This window comes from Centruroides vittatus, unplaced genomic scaffold (genome assembly GCF_030686945.1).
Source record: "Centruroides vittatus isolate TY-2023 unplaced genomic scaffold, ASM3068694v2 contig_971, whole genome shotgun sequence".
Lineage (NCBI taxonomy): Eukaryota > Metazoa > Arthropoda > Arachnida > Scorpiones > Buthidae > Centruroides > Centruroides vittatus.
This window is the reverse complement of record NW_027122644.1, coordinates 3,348,518-3,372,737: the sequence shown is the minus strand read 5'-3', so window position 1 is coordinate 3,372,737 and position 24,220 is coordinate 3,348,518. Positions and strand designations below refer to the sequence as shown.

The window sequence follows — 24,220 nt, the reverse complement described above, 5'->3', positions numbered from 1 at the left end:
CTTGATGAAAGTTTAGTTACTACGTAACTTTGTTGCAAAGGTATGTACTGTACATTACATTTCTTTTTATTTTTATTGTTTTATAGGTTGATACAGAATGTTTTTTTATATTCACAATAAATTATGTCTATTTGAATATATGTCTAATGAAATAATTGAAAACTGACGATATAATATGTACTTTTGATACAATGATCGTCTTTTTTTTCAGTAGAATCAACGTCTTTTTTTTGTTTTTGTTATATATATTTTTATTATTCTCATATCCTATATTTTTTATTTTTAGATAGATTTGAGGAGACAAGAGGAGCAGATAAGGCAATGGATTAATTCAGAAACAGAAGATGAGTATGGGGAAGAATCTGACGACTCATTTCGGAAGTTGAGGATAATTTAGAGGAGGAAATACACTGACACACTAGCAGCGAATCCAATTCTCTGAGTAGCTCCTCGGAGTCTGACAATGATCGTATATGACCCAGTAATAGACAAAGAACTCAAATAATAGAATCAGATGACTCTCAATGTGAGGATATCAGCGTAAATAAGATTTAAAACTCAAAATACTCCTAATAGCAATCCACATGTTCTGCAGCCAACTACCCGATTTCTGTATGGAAAAAATAAACATAAGAGGTCTATACCTAGGTCTCTAATAATGTTAGAAACAAAAAAAAACATCCAATGTCTCGGCAAGATTTCTTTATGAAGATGGGAGACCAACTCATGGAGCCCTGGCTACGAGAGCAGATACAGACAATGAATTTGAGGCCTGATATCAGAACATGATACAAAATATTCTACGTAATGTGCCCAGTGTAGAAGCTCCTACTCATTCTGCGTCGAATCCGCGTAAAATATGCTATTTATGTCCATCAAAAGTTCACGAATGACAAAACACCGTTGCATGAAATGCAAGAAATGCAATTTGTGGCCCCCATAATGTGGACATAAGTAGCAACTGTGTGTAATCTTATTTCCTAAATATTTTGTTCTTATTTAGTTCCTACTTATCCATACTATTGTGCCATGTAACAAGTTCCTATTTTTATTAAATAATTTTTTGATATTAATGTTTTTTAATGCATAGTCCACTCGACGAATGTGTACTTATAATGTAACTGAGAATTAAGTTTAGTAATCTAGGGTTAAACCACATTTGACATGTTCAAAGTTTAGGAGCATTTTCTCCATATACAGTACATTACAAATTTCTTTTTACTGTTAGTATAGCGTTATATCCTTTCTGAAACTCAAAGCATAATATGTCTAATATGCTTTTTATCTGAAAACATTTCAACTTCATTTTTTCAAACAAAATGAAGTAAAACCTTTACAATAAGCTTCTAAACAATGAATACAATCTTACATTAGCAATAATGTGTTAAATTTCACAACTGTTACAATTAAATCACACATCTATGTTCAGTAATGACAGATGTTAAAAATAAGCAAAACTTTCTGTTCAACCCAATATATCCTTTGCTTAGTAACCATGGTATCTGAGAAGTGTGTGGAAGCGACAAAGTATAAGAGGAAAATTGTAATATCAATGACTGAGATGAAAAAGAAACTTATTCTGAAGCATGAAAGTGGTACACATGTGGCAGATCTGGTGGCTATGTTTAAGACCTATGTGTCAATGCTATGCAATCAGTAAATGCAATTTTCATTTTATACTGTATTTAAGTATTTTATTTATTGTTTTCATGATTTAATTTATTACTTAGGGCCTTTAGTATTATTTTTACTTTACTTTAAGTGATGTGTATTTGCTGTTTAGATTTATTGAAACAGGTAATGTTTAGAGTCTGGAAATGGATTAATTCACTTTCCATTATTTCTAATGAGAAAAATTGATTTGGACTTTGAACAATTCAGAGTTCAAACAGCCTCTGTCATAACATGCCATTTCATTATATCTATTAATATGGAAAATTTCATTCAAATTGGTCTAGTCATTACTTCATATTATGTGTTTCAGAAATTTGTCAATTTAAATTGCTGCCAAGGAAGCTCACTCACTATGCTTCAATCATTTAAAATTCTTTAGATCTTATAAAATAATTTTGTCATAGAAATACTATAAAACTTTATCGAATGCTTAATTCTGAAGAAATTTGAAATTGAATTGTATATTCTAAAGATATAATTTTATTTATAATTGTAAAACATAAACATAGCATTTTATGCTCTAATTAAATATTTTTTCTGGCTTTTGTTAGTAGTAAACTAAGCTTTATAACAAGTATTGATATATATATGTATATATTTATACAGGGTGGGCCAACGAAAACGAAACGGCAGAGTGTTCGTGTTCGTCCAAGCAAATCGCTCGGACAGGTCGATTTTATTCTCGAGGGCACATCTTTTGCAATAAAGTTTTTGCGATTCTGAATACAACAGACAACAAAAAATTTTAAAAACTCATTTATTTTGTATTATCTAAACAAACATTTATTTCGAAAAAAAAAATGTTTGTTTAGTTAATATTCAGATTCGCAAAAACTTTATTGCATAAGATGTCCCCTCGAGAATAAAATCGACCTGTCCGAGTGATTTGCTTGGATGAACACGAACACTCTGCCGTTTCGTTTTCGTTGGCCCACCCTGTATATGATTGCAGCATTATGATCAGTAATAATAATGATTAAGTAGATAAAGTAGGAAAAACTCTGTCAACAATGTCATAACAGATTTTAATGAGTGAACACAACATATAACTTAACAAAATATGCAGGTACTTTTAATGATATACAAGGTCATCAGGTAAATTGTACACAGAATGGCAGAGAACAAAATTTGAAAATATTGGAATAGAACAAAAGTTTTAAAATATAATATATTACAGTAAAACCTTGTTGAGCCAAAGTTTAAGGGGTTAAAAAAAAACCTCTGCTTCAGAGTTAAGAGTTTCAAGTTAATGAGTTTAAACTTGATTTTCCAAATTTTTCTGGACCCATGAATTTAAATTATGAGGCTGTTTCTCAAAGATCTGTTCACAATGATTACAAAATTTTATACAGTTTAAGGTACTTTTGAAGACATTGTCAAGACATTTCCCTTTTGTAGTGATCATAACACAATAACATACTGTATCAGTAAAATTATGTCAATGTGAGGTTGTAATGGCATGGAGCCTTAGTACAATCATTTGTATTCACACAGAGTATAAGAGAAAGTAAAGATCATGGATCCATCAAGCATGGAGAGTACATAAAATAAGTTCAAGTAAAAAGTACTGACAATTCTGCCTTAACAAGACCACATTATCAATATATGGAAAACTATATACCATGTATGGGACCTGTAAACATCTTTGAGTTAATGCAGTTCAACTTAGAGAGATTTTACTGTAATATAAATATTAATACTGATGTAAATTATGACAATCTGTGCTACACATAATCTATATATATAAACTAGCAAGTAGGCCCGGTGTTGCTTGGGCGAAAGTAACAATAGCGATAATTAAGATTATTAAGTTATAGTCACAAAAGAAAAAGAGTAATTTCATCAACAAACTAAGTACAGTAGAGCATCGATTATCCGACCCCCGATTAACCGACTGCGTTCTAGTCGGCGAATTCAAATGTCCGCTAGTGATGTGGCGCTACAATATTTGGTTATGTCTTGCTATTTTAATATTATTTTTGTTAAATTTTTGCATGTTTTAGCTGGCAGCACTGGCTCGACCATGAAAGAGAGGCTAGTATTTAAACCAGGCCTAATACACTATACTAATAATGTATTTTTTCATACTTTTCAGTTAATCTGATCAACCCCAGTCTCCAATTAAGTCAGATAATTGATGCTCTACTGTATTTCGAAAGAAAGGTCGAATTTGAAAATCGAATGTTCTAATATTGTTCGATTTTCACGACGTGTTCTGGTTATATTGTTCGATTTTCATCGAATGTTCTAAAGAAGAAAGGTCGAGAAAAACCAAACTAATCTGTTTAAATTTGAAAATCGAATGTGTTCTAACATATTACTCTTTTTCTTTTTTCTTTTTTTCCAGAGCCCGTAAATCTTGCACGTTGCTTTCTTTTGTTCTCCATTGTTACTTAACACTTCCATTGTTGATGGAAGTGTTAAGCATTAATCCTGTCCCTCCCCCTCGTGGAGAGATATTTCGAAAAATCCCTTCTTAGTGTGCGTTCTCGTGACATACCCTAACTGTGTACCAAATTTCAACTTTCAACTCCTAACTGTTTGGGCTCTGCACTGATTATTATTATTATGTTGGGTTAAGTGAGATACACTCGGTTAACACCGGTGGCTGTGTACTATGCCGGACCTAAGTCAAGGCATAGTAACCAAAACAGAAATTAAAGAAGTGTATCAGTGTGTGTGTCTGTATTCAGGAATTTTCTCACAATATGACATGTATTCAATATAGTGGCCTTCTGTAGTGTGATGTATGTGTTTCTATTCAATTGTAACGTGCCCAGGCTTTTGTGTAGTGTGTGTGGTATGACACCTGTAGAGGAGAGAACAACAGGTACAATAAGCACCCTATCCATGCTCCACAGATGCCTTATTTCCTGGGCAAGTTCTGTGTACTTGCTAATTTTTTCAGTGCATGCGTTTTGTATATTGTGAGTGTTTGGAATGGATATGTCTATAATGTATGTGATTTTATTGTGTTTGTCAATGAGTGTGATGTCTGGTCTGTTGTGGTAAATTGTTTTATCTGTGATTATGGCTCTGTCGTAGTACATTTTGTGCGTGTTGTTTTCCAATACTGTCTGTGGAATGTATTTGTAGTATGGCTCGTGGATGTCTACTAATTTGTGTTTCTTTGCAAGCTCTTGGTGTATTATATTTGATACTTGATTATGTCTGTGTAAATAATCTGTCTGTGCCAAGAGCTTGCAACCAGAGGTGATGTGTTGTATAGTTTCTGGCATAATGCGACATTTTCTGCATGTGTCATTTGTGAGTGTTGTATCTTTGAGTATGTGTTTTCTGTAGTTTTTAGTATTTATGACCTGATCCTGTATGGCAATCATGAATCCTTCCGTCTCCCCAAAGAGGCATCCCCGAGCTAACCAGCTGTTTGACGCAGTTTTGTCAACAAAATCCTGGGCCAGATCATAAGGATGCCTGCCATGGAGTGCCTTTCGAGCCCACGATTGCTTAATGGTGTCTATGCTTTTTATATGTTGTGTTGTGTCCATATGATGTGAGTGTAAGTTTAATGGTGTGTTATTTGAGTCTGCTAGAGTTACTGCTTTATGTAATTGTGATGTTTCTTGTTTCTTGTAGAAAAACTCTCGCAGTGACTGTATTTGTTTGTAGTGAAGGTTAACTATGTCAATCAGGCCACGTCCGCCATCTTTACGTGGAAGGGTTAATCTTTCTGTGGCAGATTTAGGATGATGTTGTTTATGCTTAGTAAGTGTTGTTCTTGTTTTCCTTTGGAGTTGCTCAAGATCTGTGTGAGTCCAATGTATAACTCCAAAAGAATATGTGAGTACTGGGATGACATATGTGTTTATTGCTTTAACTGTGTGTTTTGCATTTAACTGTGTTCTGAGAATAGCATTTAGCCTACTTTGGTATTCTTTAATTAATCTTTGCTTTATTTGTGTATGTTCTGTTAGTTTGGCCTGTTGGAATCCTAAATACTTGTAGAACTCGCCCTCTTCCATGGATTCAATAACGTCTCCATTTCCAAGCGCAAAATCTTCTTTCTTCAGGATTCCTTTTTCTATGTGAAGTGTTTTGCATTTATCTAGGCCAAATTCCATTTGTATGTCCTTGGTGTATGAATGTGTGATTTGTAGGAGTTGATGAAGTTGTTTTTGTGTGGATGCATAAAGTTTTATGTCATCCATGTACATGAGATGTGACAGTGTAAACTGTGTTGTTTTTTCGTGTCTGATATTGTAACCATATTGTGTGTTGTTTAACATGTTGGATAATGGATTCAGGGCTAGGCAGAACCAGAGAGGACTCAAGGAATCTCCTTGAAAAATTCCTCGCCTAATAAAGATTTGGTTTGTTTGTATGGAAGTGTTATGAACCCTGAGATGTAGTGTTGTTCTCCAGTGCTGCATAGTGTTTTGGAAGAATGTAATGAGTGATGGATGTATTTTGTACATGTGTAGAATATGTAGCAGCCAACTGTGTGGAACACTGTCGAATGCTTTTCTGTAGTCTATATATGCCATGTGTATGTTTCTGTGTTGTTTGTGTGCTTGCCGTAGAATGACTGAATCTATGAGTAACTGTTCTTTGCATCCCTTGTGATTTCTACGGCAACCTTTTTGTTGTTCTGTTAGAATGTCGTGTTCTTCAACATGTTTGTATATTTTGTTTGCAATACAGGATGTCAATAATTTGTAGAGTGTTGGAAGACATGTAATTGGTCTGTATTGTGTGGGGTCTGTGGTATTGTTGTTTTTAGGTTTCATGTAGGTGATGCCCTGAGTAAGAAAATTTGGCATGTCTTGTGGATTGATGATGATGTGTGTTAGGTGTTTAGCTAGTTCCTGGTGCAGTGATGTAAACTTTTTGTACCAGAAATTGTGAATGTTGTCTACACCAGGTGTCTTCCAGTTGTGTGTTCTGTTAACAGTGTATTGGAAATCATGTATGTTTATTTCAACACAGGGCATAGTTGGTATGTTGTGTAAGTTTTTGTTCTCCTCCTCGATCCAGCCTGCTTCAGCATTGTGCGTGACAGCACTGGACCAAAGAGAAGACCAATATGTTGTGAGTTCTTCTTCTGTTGGTGTGCCACTGTGCTGTGTATCAGTGTTTGCTTTGTTATTAATTTGTCTGTAAAAGAGTTTTTTATTGTTTGTAAATAATTTATTTTGTTGTTTTCGTAGTGTACATGTTTTGTATCGTTTGAGTCTACGTGCTTTGGCAGCAAGTTTTTGTTTTAGTGTATCAATGTATTCTGTAATGTGTGTGTTGTGATGTTCATGTTTTGTGTGTGTTTTTATTTTCTTGAAAATGTTTTTGAGCTGTTTCCTTAATTTGGGTGTTATGTTGTTTTTAGTGTATTGTGTCAGCCTGCCTAATTGCTGTCTAATGTCATTTATTTGTGTTTCTATTCTTCTCTGCCAGGCAGGCTTGTGATAGAATTGTGTTTTCTGTGTATTTGTCTGTGATTGTACTTTCAGTCCATGGTGTGTCACTACTGTGACTGCCCCAGCATAAACTAATGTATGAATGTCTGCGAGTGTAGAAATTGAATGAATGTAGTGTGGTAGTAAGTGAGTGTTTACATAATTTAGTGTTTTTCCTACTTCCTTTGACGTGTTGATTTTTGGTATTCGTGGTCGTTGTGTGGGATCTGTGCCTGTATATTTAGTGAGTGTTTCCTGAAATATAAGTGAGAGCGTATTAACTAAATTCATGTCTATGTTATCAGTGATGGATGAGGAAGTGTCTGTAGTATCATTAGTGGTAATTGTTGTATGTGTGTTATTATCAATGCTTGTTACTGGATTATCCTGACAGGTTACATGATCTTCATTAATGTTAGATGTTTCTGTCTGTTGATGTATTTGATCAGCAACCTGTTGTTTGATAAGTTCAAGTGTTGTTTGTGGAATAAGGTTGTTGTGTATAATTGTTCTTTTTTGATCAACAACCCTTTGTTCGGTGACAGTGAGATGAGGATACTGTTGTGTGAATCTATGGTATAGTTGTTGTCTGTATGCTGTCATGTTTGTTTCGAGTTTTGTGATCGTGTAGTAAGTACGGATGATAAACTCATTCATTTCTACCGTCCATTTCATCCGTTGGCGTGGTTTTCCAGCCTTTGTGGTCTGTGGATGCATTGCCACAGAAACACCAAGGCTGGGTTGGTTCCTCACATCTGTTGAGGGCATTGCAGTAGCCATGCTTGGGCCGGTGCTGCTTTCGCCACCGGTAACCAAGGGAGACTGTGGCCTATTTTTCGAACGTGAGCCTCTGCCTAACTCACGAACGCGGACCTTGTTAACCCGGGCGATGTCCGAGCCGGTATCACATTTAGATCTGGTTACTACCATGATACGTATCTCCACAGAATGTGGGTGTGTGGTCACTCTTAGCTTCATTTCTCCCCATAGACCTTACTGGCATGGGTGTCCCTACCAGGAGCTTGTGCTCCAGCCTGCATTGCCCTATGGATCAGTAAAATTACTGGGCTCTCCCACCACGACCAGGTGGTGACCACGGGAGAGTTATTATTATTATTATTATTATTATGTTGGGTTAAGTTAGATATACTCGGTTAACACCGGTGGCTAAGTACTATGCCGGACCAAAGTCAAGGCATAGTAACCAAAACAGAAATTAAAGAAGTGTATCAGTGTGTGTGTCTGTATTCAGGAATTTTCTCACAATATGACATGTATTCAATATAGTGGCCTTCTGTAGAGTGATGTATGTGTTTCTATTCAATTCTAATGTGCCCAGGCTTTTGTGTAGTGTGTGTGGTATGACACCTGTAGAGGAGAGAACAACAGGTACAATAAGCACCCCATCCATCCTCCACAGATGCCTTATTTCCTGGGCGAGTTCTGTGTACTTGCTAATTTTTTCAGTGCATGCGTTTTGTATATTGTGAGTGTTTGGAATGGATATGTCTATAATGTATGTGATTTTATTGTGTTTGTCAATGAGTGTGATGTCTGGTCTGTTGTGGTAAATTGTTTTATCTGTGATTATGGCTCTGTCGTAGTACATTTTGTGCGTGTTGTTTTCCAATACTGTCTGTGGAATGTATTTGTAGTATGGTTCGTGGATGTCTGCTAATTTGTGTTTCTTTGCAAGCTCTTGGTGTATTATATTTGCTACTTGGTTATGTCTGTGTAAATAATCTGTCTGTGCCAAGAGCTTGCAACCAGAGGTGATGTGTTGTATAGTTTCTGGCATAATGCGACATTTTCTGCATGTGTCATTTGTGAGTGTTGTATCTTTGAGTATGTGTTTTCTGTAGTTTTTAGTATTTATGACCTGATCCTGTATGGCAATCATGAATCCTTATTATTATATTATTATTATTATTATTATTATTATTATTATTATTATTATTATTAATTACTATTATTATTATCAACTCGTCTCGATTATACATGTAGATGAGAATGCTTGTTCATTCATTTGCTATGCACATCTAGGCCGTTCGATCAATTTCTACGAAACTTGACATTTATGTTAACATATTTACAACTTAAATAATGTCACAAATACCACTCCAAAATATTGATTGGAATTCTGTATATTAATTAATTTCTGTCTACATTCAATTTGCTGGGTTTACACGTAGTGCCATCTATTGGCAAAACAATTTAAGAAAATAATAAACTAAATATAATTCTTAAAATGAATATAATTTTAAAAAAAATATATTATATACACTTAATTACTGAGACAATGATATAGTGCAAAATACATACATTATATCATTACTGAAAAGGTAGCATATAGCACTTGCCTGCATGGAATCAAAAGTGTTACCCTCTGAAAAGTCTATAAGTATTTAGTTTTTCACATCTAACAACTTGGTTTTTTCATTTTTGAATGGTATAGTACTTTCTTAATTCTACTAAGTGCCCTTCAGTAGCCGAGTGGATAAAACCACTGAACATTGGTAGTCTGTAATGTGTTCAAGCATGGCCAATGGGCTGGCCACTGAGTTTTCAGGGTTTTCTTCACCTTAGTAACACCTAAATAGGGACCAGCTTCCCATAGAGATCTTCCTGGAATCCATCCCTCTTAGCAGATCGCTCACTTGTCATATTGCTGTAATCAAACAAACCAAACTAATTCTAATAATTTTTCTATAAATGCAATATTTACTAGAACATACTTCCACATAGTTTATACAATCTGTTGCAAAAATATAAACACTTTATCATCACATAAAAGCAATTATTTTGGCATTAATATAAGGTTTTTAAGGTTTTTTTTTTATTTAAACAAGTCTTATATGAAGTCTTTTGGATGTTAAGGTTAGAAACTTTAATCACACGCTGGGCCATCACAAGCTATTCAAAACAGAGCACTTTTCAAATATTAATAGTAGACCAGTATTAATTAGTAGTCATTGACCATCCTCTCTTCCAGGAGGTCAATGACAACTTTTGGTCAAATTACTTCAACTCTCTACTGCACTAGTCCTTTCTTCCTATCAGACCAGCAATATGGTGGCATTCGAATACGAAAATTACACAGTACAAGGTTACCAGCCTATAAAAAATGTTTTAAGTGGTTTTTTAGGGTGTTGCATTAAAATATTCAATTTGTTTTTTGCAAAATTTGATTCACTGGCAGATTATCATTTGATATTCAGCTATGAATGGTACAGTTTCTTAGAGTTATCATTAGTAAAAATTTATATCTGAAAAAATTCAAGATATATATATTTTCAATTGACCAGTGTCTACTTGACCATTGAAAGTGTGTCATTTCATACCATCCAAGTATCACAATAAACATGACACTGGTAGGTTAAAATAACTGAACTCTTTATATGGTTTTCATTTTAATGTTTGTTATATTATAGTATTTGATTTAAATAACTACAAAGGTTATCTTATGTAAGGGTTTATCACACCGAGTGACCGATTTAACTAAGGTGACCAGACGTCCCGCTTTTGGCAGGACCATCCCAATTTTTAACAATTTGTCCCATGTCCCGTGGCATTTTAAATAAGTCCCAACTTTTTGGAAGGATTAAATTTTTGTCAATTATGTGTCATAAACTTGCGTCTTATGTTTAAGATTTGGTAAAGATCATTTCGTATTGTGGATGTACGCCATATTAGATATATATTTTGTCCCTTGTAGAAATTTCCTTCCCAACCCTTCCTACTTGGGTGGTTGTGACCAATCCCTTTAGAACAAAAGAAAAGAATGTGACCCTGAAGCTGTGTGTGTGAACAACAGGCATTCTTCACTGGGACATTACAATGATATTGAACATTTTCTTTGGGTCATGTTAAAACAAGAGCTTAATTGTGAAGATGTGCAAAAATCATTCGATCACATTAGTCAACATTTTCCAGATAACAATATTTCTGAAAATGATCTTTTTAATGAAGTATCATTATTAAAAAAATATATTGATAAGGAAAAGGTTAAATCTTGGGCATCATCAAAAATCTCAACAGAGAACAAATGGCTAGAAATATTTCATCACTTTGAAACAAACTATGTTCCATACAATAACGCATTAAAATTGTGGAATACATACTGTCCTTACCAGGAACAAATGCTCCGACTGAATGCGTTTTTTTCTACCGTGAATAAAGCGTGCACATCCGACAAATCACAATTAAGTGTTGAGACTATAAAAGCAATATTATGTGTAAAATATAATTTAACAAATTCTTATGAAAAATTTTATCACATTTTAAACCACGACAGCAATTTATTAAAAAAATTCACTCAAATGAGAAATATGTAAAAGATTAAAGAGTTTTTAAAAATTTATAATAGTATATATATTTATTATATTTGTAAATTTTACATATGTTGAAATTAATAAAAATACAATACAATTTATGTGTTTTTTTAATGATAAATTTTTGTTGCTCTCGAACAAGTTTTTTTAACAAGACAACCCCTCCCCCTCCCCGTGAATTTTGTCCCGCTTTACCAATGTTAAAATCTGGTCACCTTAAATTTAACACATTTTAAAAATTCTTTATTTCTCTACTGTACACAATTTTTACAATGCATGACATTGGGCACTTGATGTTTTAAACTCTTGCATAAAATAACCTTTGTAGTTATATAAATCAAATACTATAATATAATATAATAGAAGAGTTAAAAGTACAAAATAATCTAATAAACTTAATGTTTGTTGTTATTTTTTGTTGTTATGCTCAAATCTCTCCAGTGCTGCACACCACATATAGGTTTCTGTAATCTATATGTATACTCACATATTTTGTTAAGTTACACAGTTTGCTTATTCATTAAAATCTGTTTAATGTTGTTGACAGAGATTTTTCTACTAATAATAAGCTTTATAATTTTTATCTTAAATTATAAACATAATGTTAATACAGTGTGTTTCAAAAGTAATTATTTTGTGGAATAATAAGAATTATAAATAAAACACCTTTCAGACAAAAAAGTATATAGATCATATATACAGTAAAAGTTAGATATAATGGATCACCATGGGACCAAAGAAATTGGTTCATTTTAATGAAAGTCTGTTTTATCATGATTAATCATTACTATGAACTAATCCCTTATATCGAAAAGTCCATTACTAGACAGTAGAATCAGGTTAGAATGGATCTCGATAATGGACCTGGAGAAAATACCTGTAGTCTGTGGATTATAAATCAATGTATTTTTATCTTGTTTCAGTGGATCTGTTACTGCAAATATAAGAGAATTTCACTGAATATGGTAATATCAACTTGTCCATTACTGTATACCAATATTATGAATAAAAGTCAATTATGTAGTGGACAAAATTTCAGTTGTAAAGTATATAGGCCAGATCTTTATTCAACTTGTAAAAATATTACAGTATATCTATCTATCAATAAATCTAAAATATAAACCTAAAAGATGATTACAAAATAAATTTTATATTATTTCTTATTTATATTTTGCCTATAAAGTAAATATAATGACTATGACAAAATAAATAAAATGATGATTACAAATATGTTGCACTAACCCTGTATAGCAGTGCAATTAATTTTAAAATTAACTGAAAAGCTATACAAGGTTAGTGTGACATATTTATATTTATTATCGCCTTGTTCGTCAGATGGATTTGATTAAAATGACGACTGTAACAAAATAAAGTGGCAACTAAGAAGTCTGTGGTCTGCAGGACATGAAAAGTAGTTCATAGTGGTGGAAATCCATCGTAGAGAAGTCTGTTAACATGATAACAGCAAATGAGTTTTCTTATAATTTTCCTATACTTTTGGCCAGACCAATATCAGCCATGAGATGCACAGTATACACAAAATACACATTATATGGACCTAATTTATTTGTAATGGCCATTATCAATGTTTTGAAAAACACACATTTCAGGTGAACACATTTTAAATACTATTTCAGGTTTTGAATAGGTACTGTAATTTTATTCATAAATCACCTACATCTATAATTCTTCTGTGGTGTATCTCAGACTTAAATGAGTCTACAAGCAAAAAAAATCCATGTTAAATCAGTTGAACATACTGCCCATGACTAGATCTTCTATAGCCAATCCTGTAATCAATAAAACAGATGTCAAAATGATCTCAAACAACTATTGCATAATGACAAAAGATTAATGTGTCAAGAACACCATTCCAAAAAAGTTCAGGTTTGAGAAATTGTTTGAGCATGTCAAGGTACATGGTTCATGCACCTCCAAAAAGTCATTAACCTTTGACTTAGTTAAAACCATTATGCAAGTATAAAAATTTTTGAAATATAGTATCTCTAATTTCAACAAAATAGATAGCCACATTTAAAACGGCTTGTGTTACATATTCATTATATAAATTGAAATTTTACAACAATTTTATGAGATAAAAAAAAATGCTAATTAAAATATATATGAGGAAAAGTTTGAAAAAACAAATGTTTTCAAATAAATTTCCTCAAAAAATTCAATTTGCATATTTCATTAAAATTTTTGGAATAAATAGGACTTACTCATTGTGATCACATTTATAGTAGTCTCTCTCAAAAAATACACAGATTCTTTATTTAAATTAACTTAAACAATTTTAATCAAGTTATTGTTCAACAATTCAGCTTTAAACAAGTATATACTATATTTTAAATAAAATATATTTGAACAACATATTATTTCATTTGTTTGATTTCTTTCCATTTTGGGAATATTCCTGAGAATCATTTAACTCAAAAACAGTACATATAACTAAATTTCTTATGTACTATTTACTGTAATTTTATATGGATAACTCATAGCAGCATATACCCCACAGAAAATCACTGTAACAAAACTAAAACCTTTGCATAACCCACACCACTACATTCCTGTAATCAAAAAGTATCGGAAATGGTTCAATAAAATGCAAGATTTGAACTTATTCATGAAAATTCATTTTGTCCTCTTCAAAATAATCCCCTCTCACTGCAATGCACTTATGCCAATGTTTATTTCAATCCTCAAAACATGCTTTAAATTAATTTTTATGAAACCCCTTCAGGATATGCAATGAATTTTGTTTTATGGCATCAATCAACTCAAACCAGTAACCACACAATGAAAATTTTTGTTGAGGATACAAGAAAAGTAACACGGTGCCACATTGGGTAAATACAGAGCTTGCAGAACCATATTTGTTAAATTTCTGTTAAAAATTTTACAAATTCTTTTGTTATTCGTGACCAAAAGTTCATGAATAACAAAAGTATTGTGAGAAGGTGCATTATCATGGTGCAAAATCCAAATTTTTCTCATCACAAATCAGGTTGTTTTCTACTAATTGCCCTACACAAATGATGCAAAATGCTCAAATAATAGTCTGCATGGAAGGAATTCGTGATGCACAACACCATGACAATCGAAGAAAACCTCAACATGACATTGAGTATTGACATGCTCTTCTTGGTCTTGCTTACCTTTCAAGCACCATTCACTTGAAATGTGAATGGTGCTTGAAAGGTAAGCAAGGTAAGCTTGAAATACCTCAGCAAGATGTAATACCTGATTGCTGAGATATTTTGGTGTCAAAAGCATATATTCTTGTTTCATCACCCATAATGATGTCTTTTAAGAATTATTTGCTTTGAGAAAGTATTTCCTTTGCCACTTGAATATGTTGTTTTTAGGAAAAAATTTGACATTTTCAGGATGACTTCAGAAGTGATGTGCTGAAAGCCCAAACAATCTTTTAAAATTGCTTGAGAAAATCCAAATAATACTGTGACATGTTCAACAATGTTCCTAATTGTTAACAGACAATGTTTGAACAAAATCTCTTGAATAAAGTGACATGCTGTTCATCAGTTGAAATGGATGGTCTACCAGAGCATTCTCTGTCTTCCTTGAACATCTTGTATCACTCAAAAATTCTTGTTTTTGATAGACTATCATCACTAAAGGCTTTTTGTAACATTTCCAACATTTTTGTAGAAGTAATTCCATTGCAAAAACAAAATTTAATGCTTGTTTTTTTCTCCATTATACTCAACATTTTGAAAAATTGCTGGTGCAAAACTTCTTTACACTCAAAACAAGCATTTCTTTGCAAATGAAAACAGATAACATATGGATTGCTGGTAGATGTCGATAAAAGTCATAAAAAAAGCACCCTAATGCACGCAGTTTAATGAACCATTCCTGATACTTTTTGATCACAATAATATACTCTGCACTTCTACAGTTGCCACTGAAAATATGACAGCTTAAACCTACTACCCAGATGACAATAGTATCTTTCAAATAAGATGACTTATAAATAAAATACAATAATATTTTTTCAACACTTAAAACACCGAAACATGACACACAATTAACCTGACATATAATTACTACTAATGGTTTTTAAGGTAAGCTCTCTTAATTCCAAGGGAGGAATAGTGCCAGAATGGTCCTTGCTAACAATGAAAGAGATAATAACTCTTTGTCTAGTCTTCTCTCAATAGCTCTAAACCAGTGGTTCCCAACAGAATTGGTACTGCCCACTGATACTACTCTTAAATCTCTTCAATGCCCACTGGTAGGCATTGAAGAGATTTAAGAGAGCTTTTTTGGTACAAGGCAAATTTGGAGGATGTTGCCCTCCAGGCAATACTCCCAAGAATGCACTGAAAAGGTTGATTAATACTAAAAATCATCAAAAGCATGTTTCAACAAATAATGATATATTTGTTATTGCTTTGTTTCTTAAGATGGATTTTATAATTCTACATGTCTTTTAAGCAAGATCAGTCCACATTAAAAGTAGGTATTGGTACATTATAGCTTTGTTCCTAATACCTTTTTGATTAGTACATGAATGAGTTGTAGTATGCACAGTGCACCACATGGAACACCACAGTGTGTGTGTTTGTTCTGGCTCGATGAACAAAGCTTATATTTACAAGGTTGCACAGGTCATGACAAGATTAACACATGTGCTGAATATTAAATCTATGTTTTGATAGGTTTAATAAATATTACTATAAACATGCAAGGCTTTTTATCCATAGAGATTGTTTCAAAGTTCCTTCAGAGCAAGTGTGAACCTAAAATTTCTGTATGGTATCTACAGATCACATTCAAAAAATTTACATGGACCACTTATTAAAAATATATTTTTGTTCTAATAACTATTTGCCACAGAGGTAAGTACATACATATTTACTATTATTATTTGTTTATTATTCTTTTTCCCGACTGATGTTAGTAATTTAAAACAATCTTTTAACATTTAAATTTACATAATTTAAATAATTTTTCACAAAAAATTTTTCTGTTCTAAAATATTCATAAAATTACTTACATAAATTTAAATTTTATTTAATATGGTGAAGGTTGGTCCAGTGGTGGCCACAGCAGAATTTGTTCTTATCATTTTTATTTTAACAGATAGACCCTTGTCAGATTCAAAGAAAAAATGTAGACAATATAATGTTGAACATTTGAAATATGATTTTATCCAGGCACCCTTAAACAAGACATCACCAATGTGCCTGATTTGCCAGAGAGTTTTCCTCAAATTAAGCCATGAAAACCTTAACGATTAGAAAAACATTTGACTAAAGTAATCCTGACAGAAAAGATAAAAATTTATCTTACTTTCAAATGCTCAAAGAACAACATTCAAGGCATCCAATTTTAGCTGGTATGTTTTCAGTGGCATCGAAATAAGATGATAATGGTTTATGTGCCTCTTACAACATTTACTTGCTTATTGCTAAATCAGGAAAACTGCACACTATTGGAGAAGAATTGAAACTGCCAGCTGTGAGTGAGGTTCTGCGCACTGTACTGTACAAGACACCATCTGATATTATCAAGAAAATCCAATTAAATTAAACAATAATACAGTACAGAGACAAATCAATGACATGTTCAAGGATGTGGAGTTCTCTCTAACTGATTTTTTGAAGACTACCGAGTTTTCTTTACAGCTCAATAAATCTACTTTACCAAACAATGAGTCTTTACTTCTTGCATACATTTGCTTTGTAAAATATGAAAAAATTTGTCAAGAACTATTATTCTCAAAAGAATTAGAAATGGATACTAAGGAAAATCTATATTTGATGTATTGGAACACTATTTTAAAGAAAAAGGTTTTTCTCTGGATAGTATCATGGCGCAGTTGATTTCATATTTGAAAAAGGCAGTACCAAATGTAGTCGTTGTGCATTGTGTAATTTACAGACAACATTCGGTTGCAAAAAACCTTAGTGATTGCCTTTATTGCTCCTACAGTACATAATTACAGCAGTTAACAAGATCAGAAGCAATGATAGATTGTTTTAAAAACTTTGTAATGAAAATAATGAAGATTCCGTTTACTATTGCACACAGAAGTTTGTTGGCTATCAGAGGGTACCTGTCTAAAAAGATTTTATGACTTCTTTGACTCTGTTATAATGTTTTTTGAAAACAATGATGATTCATTAAGAGAGAATTTAAGAAAGATATAGCTTATTTAACTGATTTATATAATAAATTTAATGAAATGAATCTACAGCTGCAAGGAGATGATATGAATTTGATAAAAGCAAAAGGCAACTATTTCTGCATTTGTGTCAAAACTTGCCTTGTACAAACAAAATTTGGGTCAAAGACAATTCTGTTTCCAAATCTTTCCTCTGTGGAAACAAATGATGGCGGCATTCTGGTATTTTACCAGCATTTAGAAGCACTTAAAGAAGATTTTATAAATAGATTTCAGGATGTTCTCAACATGACCATTCCAGATTGGGTACTAGAACCTTTCTCAAACCTGCAAACAGCATAATTATCACTGCAGGAGTTAATAGAATTGTCAACAAATGAAGAGTTAAAACTGAAATTAAAAAATGAATATCAAGAATTTTGGCTTCAAAGGCAAATTCCAGTATTATATTCAGTTGGCTTTATGGGCTGCATCAAAGAAGTTTTTCATTGCATTCCCATCAGCATATTTAGCAGAAAGAGGATTTAGCATAGTCAGCAATTTACTAACAAAGAAAAGAAACAGATTGTCAATAGTGGAATGTGGCAATTTAAGATTGCTGATGACAAATATGGCACCAAATATCAAAAAATTAGTGTCATTACACCAAGTTCAGCCCTCTAATATTATTATATTAATTTTTTTAATAATATATATTTGTTAATCAAACTTTGAGCAATACACCAATATTGTTAATATCTTTTAATAAAGTAATTTAAAAAAATCTGTTCTTGTTTTTCAATATTTAATATAGTATACTTCACCTAAGAGAGGTCCATCGAATCACTGAAAAAGTGGTCTATGATCTAAAAAAGTTGGAAAACTATGGGTTACATTATTGATTTCAAGAATGGGAGTTGGTGTGTTGTTTTTCTGAAAAGGTGGCAGTAGGCCAAAAAAGGTTGGAAAGCTATGCTCTAAACCCTCAAAATGCAAATTCCAAAATCTCATTCTATTTCTAAAACTTTCCTTCAGAAAGAAAAAAAAATTCTCCAAATTGAACATGTATTCCATTCTCCATTTCAAATGATATTCTGAATTCATTCAAAAAGCACATCTTTGAAATGAATAATTCTTAATAAAAGATAAATCTAAAAACTGTCTACTGGTGTTACAGGTAATCTTTATCTTTTATTATTGGTTAGTGGTGTCTCTTGTTGTTTTGAATAATTCTGCTGTTTGCTATTCGAAGTAACCATTTAAAACTCAATAGTGCCTTAAAAAATCATCATTTTTTTCTTTTTATCGGGGACCAACACTGACAACTGAGACATTTCTATTTTCAGTGCTGTATTAAGTACTTCATGTAACATGTTCCTAAATTTGAGTTGAACAGGTGCTGAGAAGCTAGTAGAAATCTGGTTTGTCATTATTTTTAGAAGCACCTTGGGGCTGCTTATTTTTTGCTTAAGCAAACATAATGACAACCATAAATGAGGAAAAGTGAAATGAACTTTTTTAGGTAAAATTATAAAACAGAAGCCAACAACAGTAAATCATCATCACTTTTCTTCCTCTTTATTCTCTCAGGAAATTGTGTAAGAGGAACCTTTATTGACACAGTAAAATATTCAAGCATTGCAAAAACTGCTGGTGAGAAGATAACCATCTTTAAGCATTGTCAGTGTCATTTAAAATGATTCCTAATTACTCACATTGCTGGGACAGGCAATTTCTAGCATCTAATTCAGAGCTGAAAATAGGAATACTTATTTTCAGCTACTTATTAAAGGACAGCTCTGAATGACACTTCCCAGTACATAGTTTATAAAATACCATCTCCAACATTAAAACTATTTTATCTATTTTACTTCCATTAGCAGTTTATTGTAGATATAATCATAAAATTAGTGAGATGAATTAAACATAATACTTAGAATTTCCTATATATCAAAAGTGTTGAGAGTAAAAATGGTAGCCGAATGACACTTTTTTTTTTTATCGCATTGCTTTATGTCTGTTTTACTTATCAAATAATATTAATAAAATATATAATAATAATATTAAATACTAAAATAAACTTGAAAAAAAAATTTAAATAGAAAATAATTTTAATGTCACTAACATCCTATAAAATGAGTGTGTCTTGTTCAGGTTTTATTTGCTGTAGAGAACTAACATATAATAAAATCAATAGTTTCATTTCTAGATAATTCTCTGATATAAAGTCATTATATGCAGATGGGAGAAATTACAAAAATTTAAGTAAGAAGAAAATTCGATCAAGATACAAGTTGAGGTGCAGAATATATAGTATCAATTAAAACATGGACTAACATGTTTTAATCGATACTATTGGGTTGTTCGGAAAGTTCGTAGCGATTTTTAAGAGAAATAAAAGAAATTGTTTTAATACTAAAAATATACTTTTATTCCATTATGTATGCGCCATTGTTTTTAATTACATGTTGCCATCTATGGGGCAGCTTCATGATACCCTCTTCATAGAACTTTCCTGGTTTTCCCTCGAAAAACTGATCCACGTGGTTTCTGCAAGCTTGCAAAGTATCAAAGTTTTTATCATGAAGGGAGTTTTGTAGAGAACGGAACAAATGATAGTCCGACGGGGCAAGGTCGGGTGAGTAAGGGAGGGTAGGGTAAAACATCCCAGCCTACTTCCAATAATTTTTGGCATGTTCGTAAAGACGTATGAGGTCTGGCATTATCTTGGTGAAATACAATGCCTTTTCTATTGGCCAGTTCCGGACGTTTTTCTTTAATTGCCATGTTCAGCTTATCCAATTGGGAACAATACTTATCAGAATCAATTGTTTGATTCTGTGGAAGCAGCTCGTAGTACAGGATTCCTTTCCAATCCCACCAGACAGTGAGCATGACCTTCTTTGGATGAAGACCGGCCTTTGGAGTTTTTAATGGTGATTCATTTTTCTTACCCCATGATCGTTTTCAGCTGATGTTGTTATAAATGATCCACTTTTCATCACCTGTCACTAAATACTTCAGAAAAGGGTCATTTTCATTTCGTCTTTCAAGAGAATCACAAATGGAGATGCGATCCAGTAAGTTTTTTTCCGTTAAGTCGTGAGGTATCCAAATGTCATAATGATTCACGTATCCGAGCTTCTTTAGATGTTGAAATACAGTACTGTTTGATGACTTCACTATGTCTGCAATCTCTCGAGTTGTGTAATGAGGGTTTTCATCCAATAATGCTTTGATCTGGTCCTCTTCAATAACAGGAGGTCTTCCCGAGCGAGGAGCATCTTCAAGGCTGAAATTACCCATTTTAAATTTTGCAAACCACTTTCGAACAGTTGATTCTGATACAGCACTCCCACCATAAACATCACATATCTTTTTTGCTGTTTGTACAGCATTTTTTGCCTTTACGAAAAAAGAAAAGAAACAAGTGTCGATAATGCACGTTGTTCGCATCCATTTTTGCAATGAGACAAATTAAACGCTATTTAAATAATCTTAACGGTTTTTTTGTAACGGACGCGTCTCAAGGTCATTTATCATAATATTCCCTGGTTTGTACAATTCTAATCATTTTTGCGTCAATCGGTGTCTCAACTGTCGGCTATCAAAAATCGCTACGAACTTTCCAAACAACCCAATATATATTCTTTGTGTTATCAAAGAAAATGAGCCAAAGAGAACTTTAGATGTGGCTTATGTGCCATCAATGGTTTAGGAAAAATTGCAATTGCAAGTGAGTATTTCTGTGGTACACAAGGGATATTCCACTTTTTCTAAAAACACACTTGCTGATTTTAGACAAAAAAAAGCAGTTCATGCTTGCAAATTAAAAACTGATAACCTATATCATCACATAAACTGTTTTCAAATTGACTTTAAAGTTATTTGCATAAAATTTTAATAATTTAGAACAATGTTTTCTAGCTTACACTAAGTGATAGAACATTTCTAAATAAGTGTTGAATCACTTCATAAATAAATATACAATATACATTTATAAAGAAATAAAACAAAAAGCTATAAAACTCTTACAATTTACTTGAATAGTAAACTGTTATCTGGAAAAACATTTGACATATCTGATAAAATTTCTTAAAATAAACCAAAACAGCCATTCTTCAATTTGCAGAAAATTGAAACCTATGTAAAATCTATAACAATGATGATAAATAAAGAAAATAAAAAAAATAAGAACCTCTTCATTTTTATCAGACAGTGATGAAGATCTACTTCTAGTGATCAATATGAAAAATAAAGATGAATTAATCACTTTTGAATAAATCAAATAAAGTATGACAATATTATTGTAAAATTACATTATATTTTATATTTAATTATTAATTATTTCTTAAAATTTTCTACCTTATAATGCTAATTGGTATATATTTATGTATGTGTGTGCGTACATGTACAGGTGTAAATATATGAAACATTTGAAATCAGTTTACATAACATTAACAGACAAATACTGACCTAGAACAGCATTTATAATCATTACAAAAAATGAGGAAATTTCTTCAATTCAAAATAATGTATTTTAAATTTATTTCTGAATATAATAATAATAATCCTGTAATTATCATCAAATTATTAATAAAAATTAAATCATTATTGCTTGTCAAATTATATTAGACTGTTTATATTATATATAAATATATATTAATATTTATTTAAACTATTTACTTTTACTTCAGAAAACTATTCACCTTGATGAATAACATTTATTTTGTTTAAACATCTTTGGTTTTACATAAATCTTTTTCAGAAACTTCACATAAAATCACATTTTCTAATAAATAACACAAAAATATATGGCATTTGAAAAAAGTATATATAAAATCCAATAATTTGACCATCATAAACTGTTTCAGATCTCTATCAATATTTTGAGTTGTTCTTAAACTGATTAGTCAGATATGGTTAAGTTTTGTAAAGACACTTCTAAAATTAAATTATAATTTATAAAGTATATTTTTCACTTTCTGCATTAAAATGTTAGTGCTTATACAATTACTTAGTTACAAATTTAGTACTATATTAAAATCATTCATTTTCAAAACTATATTTTCCTGGACTTTTCAAATATTAGTTTACAACATTTAGTTATGGAACAAGACTCAAGCTTATAACTCTTACTTAAGTTAATATTCATAATATGCCAAATGACTGCCATATTAAATTGGGCTACTTCTCCATAATTATTTTCAATTAATTTCTTAATATTTGAATATGTTGCTAGTTACGCCATATGAGACAAGTCTTTCCACAAATATTTTTTGATTTTTTGTAGTATATAACCATTAATTTATTGTCAAATGAGAACTTCACCACATCTATAATTTTTGAAACAGATTTATTGATACTCATCTTAATAATTAAACTTTAAAAATAATAATAACCCAATTTAATTCAATATATTAGTTTTATTTCCTAATAAGAATTTAAAAATAACAAACAATTATTTGTTCTTATTAATTTTTGATTGTTCACTTAAAGAATTTCACAAGCCTTAAATTAAATTTCACATATAAAGTTTTAAGATCAACATAAAAAAAATTTTCATATATTTATTACTCAGCATACGATATTATGTATGCCTTTAATGTGTTAATTTTAAACTAAAAATATAATTTCCTTTCAACTTTACTAAAGTCCAGCTTTTTAAAGAATCATCAAGTGCCAAAGAGTAATTTAGACTTGAAATGCATACAAAAATGACAATTCGAAACAATTAATTTCACCTCGTTCTTCTAAACACATATCCTGTATACGACAACTCTTACATTTGTCGAGTTGAGATTTAAAGACATATAAAAATATATTATTAATAAAACAGCCGAACAGGAGAACATAAAACCAAATTCTGGTTGACTATCCATTTACTAACAATTATTATCGAATCGTAAATTTATATTTCGGCACAAGTTAATACGTGCGACTTTTAGATTAAACTAAGTATATAGCACGTGGACTAGTTACGTTTCACATTGTAATATTACTGCAAATACGAGGTCGTGGCCAAAGTTTTCGTCTTAAATATTTTTCTTCATGTTTGACTATTGATCAAAATGTTTAAATGTTTCTTCATGTTTAAAACAGAATGAATAAGTTAAAATCCAAATGTTTTATTTAAGTAAACATCTTAATATCACATGATTATCAAAATATTGACTTTATTTATAACCTAATCTTTTTCATTACAGAACTCAACAATTTCTGACATTTTTTAAATTACAGAAAATGTAACAAATAATGTGTGTTTTTTTTTATTGTATCCATGTTTATAGATTTTTTTCATTGATGTAATGTATATATGTTCCTATAACCAAATGAATTAATAGATTTAGATACTTCACTGTAAACAACATTTCAATGTGGTATAAATCAATTAAAGTCTAAACTGTATTTTTCTATTATAAATAATTAAATGAATGATTTCTGCATAGAAAATATGAGAAAATTCAAAACAAACATTAAGCCTTATCCTTAGCCATAATACAAATCTCTTTTCAAATAATTGCAGTTATTACCTGATTTCTAAACGTTAAAATTGATTCATTTGGTTGTGTCTCACCGTTCATTCTCTTATTTTTATATATATTTTTATATTTCAGATTTTTAAACACCTTTACTGTTACTTTTATGTTTCTTCCATCTCCATTTTCTGG

General features: G+C 31.5%; 1 protein-coding gene across 1 annotated transcript in view; it reads right to left on the bottom strand.

Annotated features, from left to right (window-relative positions):
• LOC136985589 (uncharacterized) overlaps positions 1 to 24,220 on the bottom strand; it is a 39,916-nt gene extending 15,696 nt beyond the window's left edge. Inside the window, 1 exon segment of the mRNA XM_067282908.1 lies at positions 24,083 to 24,220. Coding sequence (XP_067139009.1) covers positions 24,083 to 24,133 — 51 coding nt within the window. The 5' untranslated portion in view covers positions 24,134 to 24,220.